This window comes from Eulemur rufifrons, chromosome 1 (genome assembly GCF_041146395.1).
Source record: "Eulemur rufifrons isolate Redbay chromosome 1, OSU_ERuf_1, whole genome shotgun sequence".
NCBI lineage: Eukaryota > Metazoa > Chordata > Mammalia > Primates > Lemuridae > Eulemur > Eulemur rufifrons.
Window position 1 is genome coordinate 22007947 of NC_090983.1, and position 10991 is coordinate 22018937.

Genomic DNA, 10991 nt, shown 5'->3' on the forward strand with positions numbered 1-10991 from the left:
TAAACTGCTGTCATTCCCTCTAAACTGTAAGCTCCTTAAGAATATAAAGCAAGTTTGCCTAGCTCAACTTTGAAACTTTTAACATTGCACTGTTTCAAATCGGATGCCGTGAGATAATTTCTGATCATTTTTTTCTTCCATTTTCACTACTATTATATATTTATTACATTAATCTCACTTTGGGGCCATTTGTTCAAATCTGAAATAATACTAACTACCTTAATATGCTTTTCTAGAATACAATTCTGTGGATCAAAATTAAAAGTTAGGCATCCATCCGTGTATTAAACCTTTATGATAAGTCCACATATATTTTTAAGAAGCATTTATCTGTAAGTTTTACTTATCTAAGTAACGAAGCAAATAGTTGGACACCACATTGTATTAGGGACAGAATTTTTTACAGATGAAATATTCTGTCCAAAACTGGTAATATTTGAAGAAAAATTAAAATTTGCTTTTGTGTTTTAAACACTAAAACTCTTATAGTTAATGTTCAGATGTTATGTTGAAATAAAATATTGAAGTAAAATTATATTTGTTCACATAAATATTACGGGAAAAACTACAGATACTTTAATCAAGAAAAAGTATGGGAAACTAACAATACGTATATACCAGCATCATCACACATATGTCTAAATAAGAAAGGGATGATGTAAAAGTGAATAATTATCAATTTCAAGAAGTAAAACAATGAAACATGCATAATATTTACCAAGTTTATGAACAAGTACATTTGGAAGTAACTCCTATTTTTAAATATTCATTTTATGAAGAGATAGAGCTTTTAAAAGTATCTTAAGAATGACTTTTGAATTTTCTGGACTAACATATACTGGGCTCTGTGATTTTTTTCTAAAACAGCAGCTAAATCTACCAAATTAACCCTACACAAAAACAGGGAGGTGACATGTTATAACCAGATCACTTTCACTTTTATGATCCTTGTAGCTTCCTCGCTAATGTTTGAAATATGCAAAAACAAGCATAGTCTCTGACTTATAGCTCTTGAGGCCTATTCAAGTGAGAATTTTAATAGAAAACAAAAATAAGATAAACTTAATCACACCTTTCAGGTTAGGTACCTTCTCATAATAACATAAGAACAAGTGCAAATGGCTTGTGAAATTTTTATTGCTTGTGCTCTTTTCATGTTAAGAGTATCAGTGAGTCTCAGCAGGATTAAAGAGCCCAAATACTTGATTCTAAAGGATAAGATATACCTAATTGTGAAAAATGGAGGTGATTATAGTCTTTTATATTTGTTATCCCAATCACTAATTTTCTTATATTCTTTTTTCTTTTTCCTTTCTTCTTGCTCTCCCTCCTTTCAGGAGAAAAGCTCATGCGATTCAGCTACCCAGATATTCACTTTGATATGAACTTAACATATGAGAAAGAGGCTGAGCTGATGCAGTCTCATATGATGGACCAAGCCATCAACAATGCAATCACCTACCTTGGAGCTGAGGCCCTTCACCCTCTGATGCAGCACCCGCCAAGCACAATCGCTGAGGTGGCCCCAGTTATAAGCTCAGCTTATTCTCAGGTCTATCATCCAAATAGGATAGAAAGACCCATTAGCAGGGAAACCTCTGATAGTCATGATAACAACATGGACGGCCCTATCTCTCTTATCAGACCAAAGAGTCGACCCCAGGAAAGAGAGGCCTCTCCCAGCAACAGCTGCCTGGATTCTACTGACTCAGAAAGCAGCCATGATGACCACCAGTCCTACCAAGGAAACCCTGCCTTAAATCCCAAGAGGAAACAAAGCCCAGCTTACATGAAGGAGGATGTCAAGGCTTTGGATAATACCAAGGCTTCTAAGGGCTCTCTGAAGGACATCTACAAGGTCTTCAATGGAGAAGGAGAACAGATTCGGGCCTTCAAGTGTGAGCACTGCCGAGTCCTTTTCCTAGACCATGTCATGTACACCATTCACATGGGTTGCCATGGCTACCGGGACCCACTGGAATGCAACATCTGTGGCTATAGAAGCCAAGACCGTTATGAGTTTTCATCACACATTGTCCGAGGGGAGCACACATTCCACTAGGCCTTTTCATTCCAAAGGGGACCCCTATGAAGTAAAGAACTGCACATGAAGAAATACTGCACTTACAATCCCACCTTCCTTCAGATGTTGACATACCTTTTTTTTTTTTTTTTAATATTACTGTTGATAATTCTTATTTTGTGGACGCAGTGTCATTTGCTCTGCCTAATAGGGAAGAAACAGAAGAGAGAAGGGATGGGGATATTGTTTCTTGATCACTTGGCTTGTTTATTTTGTGGGAATTTAAGAGCAGTTCATTTCTGCCACACATAGATATAAGGCATATCTTGCTTTGAAAAAAATCACGTGATTCATATAGATTCACCTAAGAGATTCTAATTTGTCACTGATATTCAGGATTATGATTGAAGGCAGGAAAGTTGAGAGTTTTCGGGGTAGGACTTCAGCAGTTTAAAATGGTATAAGTAATTTTACTCTTGAAAAAAGAATTTGTTACAAAATGTAAACTGATTTTTTTTTGTTCTTTGGAGATCATGGAACACAAACACATTGTTATTTTTCGGTAATAACTCCTAGGATGAGTTGAGTTGTTGTTGTGGGTTCTATGTTTACTTCCCCTATGGAATTTATAATTCAGTATGTTTTACACTGTACCGTATAGCAAAACTTTTAAACTGCAGGTAGTTAAGGACCACCTACAATACATCTGAGGTCCTGTGATGTTATTTTTCTAAACTTAAGCACTGTTTTTCCATAGTTTTGATGACTGGCATTTTATAGACACCCTGGCAGCCTTACTTTTAACACCTTTAACGAATAGTATTTTTATGTAGTTTTCAGAATAACATATGGTCTAAGAGTGGATAAGAGGCAGTCAATTTCTGGGAGGGACTTCTACTTTTCATAAATTTGAGAGGTTTTCCTTTGAAAGTTTAAATATGATGGCAGCATGGTATACATATTTGTTTCTAAAAGTATGCTCACGATTGTCACTTTAATCAGCATTTAATCAGTGTTAACCAGTCAGCAGAAAAATATAATTAGGCTAACAGTAGGGAGAAAAGCCACTTATAAAATCCTTTTTCTGGTATTTCTCTTTTCACTGTTTTTTTTTTTTTTTTTTTTTTTTCAAGCTGTGACCACCCAGTGTTCTCTCCACAGTTCATTCATCTTTTACTCTTCCAGGAGAAGGTCTTAAAAGTCTTGCTGTAGGCTATTTCTTTCAAAATCTCCTTGGGGCAATTGCTAATTTGACCTGAATGTGGTAACTTGAACCCTGTAAGGTTATTGAACTAGGGCTATTCATTCTAGTATTTCTTCATTAATAATATGTACCACTTTTGCTTTAAAGAAAAGGGAACTTCTTTGTAACCTGTACGTTGGACTATAGATAAAACAACCAACCAAGTTTACTTTTATCCTTCTTGGAGTCTAGAATGTGACAGAACCTCTAAACAAAGGTCCTGTACATTTTTCTGTTTCAAAGATATTCATGTCTATAAATCCTTATCAAAAATTAATCAATTCCTTAGTACAGAATTTCCCTTCTTTATATATGACATAGGGTACCATTACCATATTTCACGTGCAGCTTTTAATTTCATTTATGTGGGTACTCTGTTATTTCTTTGTAGTCCAACAGAACTAGAGGGGGGGAACTGAGTGAGACTGATTCAAATCATTGAGGGACACACTTGAAAGGCAGAACTTGCTGCTCCCCTTTGGGGAGGACAGGCCTGTGACTGGATTATCTGATAACCATTTATGAATACTGAAATTCTGTTAAGCAGTAACTGATAACTGCTCTAAAAGGTCATTAAATAGGATGCTGAAACTATGTTTCTTAACACAGCGTGATATGAGAATTACCAAGACTAGAGAACTGTAGACAGATAAGCAAGTCTGGCTTGAATAGTGCTCTAAACTCATTTTCTACTTTATCATTTGTTTATTTCAAGCAACTTCTAAGCACTAATACAGCTAGAATTAGACAAAAATGGTTACAACTCAGCAGTCTTTTACTGGTCCCTGTCATAATTATTTTTGGAAAAATTTCCAAACTGTTGCTTTCAATCTAAGAGAATAAATATATCAAAACAGACATGTATAGAATGTCAATTGTTACCTTTTTTTCTGCATGCCTTCCTACATTGTGAACATGCAGTTTATTCAAAAGTAAGAGTAAAACCTGTCTTTGAGACTCCATTACTCCCCACCTACCGTAACCACTCCCAGACAATAATTGGAATGCCATTTTTTTTTTCCTTTTGGATGAGGTAAATAATTTTAAGGTTCATGATTTTTGTATTTTACTGCAATTTAAAGAAACATTTCGATGCCAGTCAATACCTTCGTAATTTTGGCTGTTTTGGCTATGTGAATTTCTGCTGGCATTATCTATGAAATTTCTTCCTGCTTACTTTCTTTTCCCCCAGTACATGAACAATCATGTACCTACGCCCTGGGATGAAACTAAATTTAGGTGGACCTAAGGAGTTGGGTAGTTCCCTTATGAAGACAGTACTAATAATGTACTTTTCCTTTTCTGATTTCATCTTTTTGGGAATTTATTTTATTGAAGGTAGTTAATAGTCGTGAGAGTGCATTTGCTACAAGCATATACTTGTATTTTCTTAGCTTCATGTGAGGAACAGAAAGAGGTAGAGATGGCTCAGGGTGTGGCATAGACAAATAAGGACAAGGTCAATTCAAACTTGTAGGTTAAAAAGAATTTTTATGAACATAGTGCTTTCTGAGAAATTCTAGATGGCTATATTTGCATGCCTCTTTTTCACAAAAGGAAATATGCAAGGTGGTAGCACCTAAAAATAAATATGAGAGTCAGAAATCAAATAAATCATGTTTTACATAACAGTTGTATGCCCAGTTTATTTAGGTGAGACATCACATTACAGAAAGTATTTGAGGGGCATAAAAATGGGTTATCCTCTATATTTTCCAGTTTGGCAAAAATTCAGAAATTCATCACATTGCTTTGCCCTAATTTTGCCCGGAATTTTATCTCCAGCTTCTCTCTCTAAAAGTGATGAATCACATTTTAAGAGCAATTCTAATTGGGCTTTTTAAAACAGTGAAAGTGACCAGTAGGCTGGAAGAGACTGGTAGAGATTTCAAGCTGAAACATTCTATCGAGAATTTTCTAAAGGGACAAAATGGGAGAATGAGAAATTAGAATTTAGATTTGGCTACAAAATAGAAAGTGTCTCTCTTACATACATACAGGCAATTGTATGTATAAATCATAGTGTGTATGTGCATATCACACACGTTCTTTTAAAGAAAATTCATGCAAAGGAGCAATTAATCAGATGTATTGTAAAAACATAGTTAAAATTATAGTTAATACCTGAGTAGTTAGGTGGGTTTACTTTACCAGATTGTATTAAGAAATACTAAAGGTACTCGTGTCTTTGGAACTAGTGGCAACTCTTAACGCTTAGACCTTTGTTATCTACTTCTAGAACAAAGTGAAACAATGACAAAAAAGATTTTAAGCTAATTTGATATAAATTTAAAGAAATATAAATTCCTTTTTGAATAGGAAGAAAATACAGAAAATAAATATTATCAACTTTTACTTATTGGCAAATAAAGAAAGAATATTTTAGTGAGCTTTGTAGATTTTTTTATAGTTTTCTCAGTTATATACCTCACAAAACCCTGAAGTCTTTATGATATTTTATCAATATTTAACAATTTACATCAGATTAGGGTATTTAGAGGAAAATTAAATTTTCATTACTTTCCAAATCTTATTCCATCTTATCTCCAAAATTACTTCTTAGGATAGAAAAAAGCAGAAGCCACTGCAAAAATATAAACAAAAAAACTGTATGCCCCTAGTTTCAAGACAGAACTAATACTGTAAGAGGTACTAGCTACATTTTTTTTTTTAACTTGGGATTGTTCATTTTATCAAAAAGGGATGTTACATTTGTGGTTATCTTCAGTTATATTTATATATATTTTAACAAGTACTATCTGTATGAAGATTATTCTAAACCAGAAAATTCCCCAAATCCAAAAAGAAAGTGTGTGGGAGGGGGGGTAAAATTGAAGTTTGTATATACAAAAGTTATCTTAGAAATATTTTTAATCCTCCAGTTTCTGCAAAATAATTAAAATATACAGTAACTGGTTTCTTAAAATCCTGAATTTAATGTATTAAATACTTATTAAAATTTTTATATCGGTGCCTTTTTAAAATGCATTGAGAGTGTTGGTTAGCTGTGGTAGCTCTACAACACTTTTAATATGCATTTTTAAAAGTCACTTAAAATTGGGCTATATAATTCATATTTGTGTTCTTAGGTCAAAACTTTAGAGCAATTTCCAATACAGAAACTTTCAGCTCAGCTGTTAAAATGAAACTTTGGAACCAGATTTTAATACCTTAGCTTCATAGTATTTATGAATATCATTACAAGATTATGCAGGTAAAATATAAGGTAGAGTGAAATTTTACCTGTGAATTGAATTATGTTTTTGTTTTGTTTTTAAGGAAGAATAAATTCTGTATCACATAAGTGGAATTTTTAGTCAACAAAATAACAGTATTGTTTTGGATTTTCATCTCCAGACTAGTATTGTTCTAGTCTTGGAACCTCTATTTTCTAATCTGTGAATATTTGATGGAATAATGTAAAAAAGCAGGTAATCAATTCTCCTTGAACAAAACAAAACTGAACAGTTATATTGCATTGCTATTCTCCAAAGCATAATCTCAAATGGTTACATACCATGGTTGTGTATTACTTGCAGTGGATGTGTTAGGTTGTGACAGTTTTTTTAAAAAAAAGAGCTGCTGGTTATACAAAGCAAATGTTATATGACCAAGAAGCTGTGATATGCTAGTGTTCTTTTTATCATAGTGTATTGCTAGGCCAAATAATGACACCTTGAATATTTTTACATTTATTGCAAAAACCTAAAACTTTGGAATTTCCATAAGGTTTTTATGTAATATTCTATTTCTAGCTTTTTAGTTTTATCTTGCTGTACTGTAAGTTTGTGGATCTTTTTTCACATGCACTCTTAGGAATAAGTTCATAATTCTGTTTATGGGCTTTTTCTCCCATAACATTACATTTGTATATTTTCTGTATAAATTTGTTGTGAATTAACCTTTATCCCATACAAAGAATGGTACATGAATGACTAGTTTTCTAAGATGTCCTTTTTATTGTGAATAAAATATAAAATTTAGAGGCCCTCTGTTAAGCCACAGAAAGTACAGCATATAACTTCACATAGGTACAAATAAGCCAGTTTGCAGTGAATTGGGCCTTTCAAATTACCTCAAGTGACACACAGTAAGAAAAGCTTCTTGAATGAGTGGAGGTCACTGAATTCCCTGCTATGCACTTATCAGGATTTTACTTAATTTACTGGAAATGGATTTTTTTTTTTTTTTAAAGTGAATACACTGTAACAAGGGAAGGAATCTGGGTTTTGGTTTTGAGGGTTTTTTTAAGTAGTTCAAATTCTGAAACTGTGATAAAATTTGACAGTCAAGCACTCTCAGATTTTCAACATAAATCACTTGCCCTTTTGTGTAACAAAGTTCTGTTATGTCTTCTTAAATTTTGTGCTATCTCCCCCAACCTTTCTCTCATCTGTCCGTTTCCCTTCCGTTATTGTCTCTGAATGTCTTTGCTTCTTTCCTCCTACTAGTTTGAAGATAGGTCAACTCTTACTTCCAATTTATTGGTCCTTAATTTTTTTGTTCGTGATTTTTGTTGGCTGTATAATCTGCTGACATATTTTTATACTCAAGTGTAGTTTTATATTAAAAAGAAAAGTGGTTGGATTAAAAATAGTAAGCTATATAACTTTCGTGTTACTTTCACTTTCAAATATTGGGTACCTAAAACATCACTTCAGAAATTATATAATTGTATTATAGCATGTTTGCCTTCCTTTTTTGTTGGACTTTACATTCTGATTTGGCTTTCTTCTGAAAATGTGTATCATGAAAGACTAGACAATTTTTTGCAAATATTTAGAAAGATTTTATAAATGTAGAGCAAAGAGTCTTAACTTTCTCCCAGTTGGGAGAAAAATGCTTTAACATTACTATAATAATATTCCAGGTTTGGAGGAGGGTCTTCAGGCTCCATATTTGCTCTTAATAGTTGGATCTTTTAGACCATGTGTTATTTGCAATCCCAGAATGATTGCTTCTGCTATTAGTTAAAAAGATACTATTCTTTTCTTTCTGTACAAGTGCAATAATCCCCTTGAAGTCTTAAAAACTATGGTGATTTTTTTTTTTTTTTGTCTTTTCTGACCTATTCTTTCTTTAGCTAATGACAAAAAGAAACCCTTGAAAATCATAATATGTTAAAGGACACAACAAGCAAAGAAGAAAACACTCCACAATCAAAAGATTAGAGAATGTGGAAAACCACTGGTCTAATCTCATGGTATCTTTATTTAGGCTAAATTTCCATTGAATTTAGTATTCTTTTGCCTGGGAAATGTGTCCTAAAGTTGAAATTTTTACAGACTGAATTTTCTTAGCTCCTTGCCCAATGTTCTAAATTAAGAACCTAATATTTTTTATTTCATTTCTCTCCTTTTAGAAATGAACTTTAAAATAAAAGCAAAGCACTTAGCTCAGTTTTAAACACTTACATATCACCTATTGGAGAAAATTTTTTAAAAATATTTGGAGTCCTGTTTTCATACAAATTTAAGTAAGAAGTATTTTTCGTGTCATACATATTTATATGTAGTGTGCTGATTTTCTTTTTTTATACCTGTGCCCCTGTAGTAAAACTGCTGTAATGTAAATACATGTTTTGTTAAAAGATAACATTTCTTTGGCATTTCTTTTAAAGGCAGTTACTGCATTTGTACAGTATGTGTCTTGGCCATTTTTAGATATTTTTTCTTTAACAATACCAAAGGTAATTAGACTATTTTAAAGACTAATTGCTTGACAGTTTCTAGGATATTTTGAGTTTTAGAAGCAAAAAAAAAAAAAAAAAAATAGGTCAAACCAGTAAACCTCATTTTTTTTCAAACTAATTTGGGGAAATAAAAACTATTGTCTAAAAAAGAAATATATATAAAAATATATATATGTAAAGCTAAAATTCCAGACCTTGTATGTCAGGTTTGCTCAGTGTAATGTAGTTTTTTTAAGGCTCAAATACCATACCTCAGAAAATGAGGTTTACTATGGAAATACTGAAACAGTCTTTGCAGCTGTGTGACAAGTCACTCTACTACATACTGATTTGGAGACCTCCGCTAAACAGTTTTATCACTGCAGACTAAAATGTGGGACTTGTATTTTCTTTGTTTTTAATGCACACACATACATGTTTCTGTGCATGTATGTGGGTACTGTGTATATGTGTATGAGTGTTGTATATGCATGTGTGAGTGTGTGTCTGTATGTGTGTACAACTAAAGAAGCTGCAGAAACTTTGTAATACTTTGTGAAAAGGATTATATTATAAAGGTTTGTACTGTCTGAGTGCACAGCTACTGGAATAAATTTAGGGAATCTCAGGAACAAGCATATAATTTGTCCAAGATTTATTTCTTCTCAGAAGTGTAAGTGCAGTTTTTAATTCTGTATATTATTTAATATTTTACCAATAAAATAAACTTCTGACATAAAAAGTTTGCTATAAAAACTTTCTGGTGAAAATTCTATACACAAACACATCTTCCAGATACAGAAAACTAAATTGTTGAATAGTACCAGGCTCATTTAAGTTATCATTGCCATTGTGTATGTGTCACGATTCCTGTCCCAGAGATTTGGATACATGTGATTTCAGCAATCCCCATCTCAATCAGTAATCCGTCTCCATCATTACTATGTACTCCACCAGCGCAGAGAACAAAGTATTTGGTGATTTGTTAAGGATGACATCTCTGCCCTTTAGACAGTTTTCATATATATCTTTTTTACCTTTGAAAAAAAATCTGTATCTATGTCAGAGCCTATCCCCTTTTGTAGAAGAAAAAAGTAGGACCTTCAGGAAAGAAAACTGTGACTTGCCAAAATGCACAGTGAATTAATTACACACACTTATAATGATCTAATGTGGCTAATAACTATATAAGAAACCAGGATTCTTAGAAGTCAGACCAACATAAAATTAAGGATTAAGTCAGAGATTGTTCAATCACATTGGCAAAAAGTTGGTTGCTGGTTCTGCTTCATGTTGTAGTCACACTGTGTGGCCCACAAACTTCTCATTTCTCAGATTTTATGAATGTTTATCTTTTGCAACAAATTCCAGATTGTATCAATGCCCCGGGCCCAAACAGAACCCAAGATTGACTCTGGTTTGGTGGACATAAAAGCTTAAAAGACTTGGCCAACACCACACTTTTGTAAATGATAAGAGTCTCCAACTCTAATATTCCCTATTCAAAAGTAGAGTTGAGATGATCCAAGGCATTTGGCTATTAGAATGATAAAAGTGGATAAGAAGTTTGTTTTGTTATAAACATCTTTATAACCAGAGATATTAAAGGGCACATGTGATTGCAAACTCATTTTATTTAGTTTTAGCTATCCACTTATCCCTCATGCTAATTTTAAACTCCATCATCATATTAATATTTGAGATAGCTATTAGTTTTTCTTCATTGATGTGTGTTTACAGAATTTCATGGATATTTATCACATTCCCCAATAATTTCACTTCCATATATCATACAGAATGAAAAATACTACAAATTCAAATGAAATTTTCCTTCCTCAATGATATCATACTCCAAATACTAACCCAATTTGGGGTAGGGGACAATGCAAAGGATGGAAATAGCAAAACAAAAAGGATGAATTTACCAAATTCCCCTCAAGTATTAAGTTTATGAAGGATCCCTTCAAGATCAGCAAGGAATAACAAATTCTCCTTTTTTATGGTATCTTTTTTTGTTTATGGTATCAAGAGCCAAATGAAAAAGATTTTTTGAA

The 10991-nt window shown here is 32.9% G+C and overlaps 1 protein-coding gene across 7 annotated transcripts in view; it reads left to right on the forward strand.

Annotated features, from left to right (window-relative positions):
- IKZF2 (IKAROS family zinc finger 2) overlaps positions 1–9679 on the forward strand; it is a 148714-nt gene extending 139035 nt beyond the window's left edge. For 6 of the 7 annotated variants that reach the window (XM_069467521.1, XM_069467551.1, XM_069467510.1 and 3 more), the window contains one exon: positions 1338–9679. In XM_069467521.1, the coding sequence (XP_069323622.1) occupies positions 1338–2062 (725 nt within the window). In that variant the 3' untranslated portion in view covers positions 2063–9679. The remainder of the gene's footprint in view (positions 1–1337) is intronic. The other variant, XM_069467541.1, reaches the window with a different exon arrangement.
- The last annotated feature ends 1312 nt before the right edge of the window (positions 9680–10991 follow it).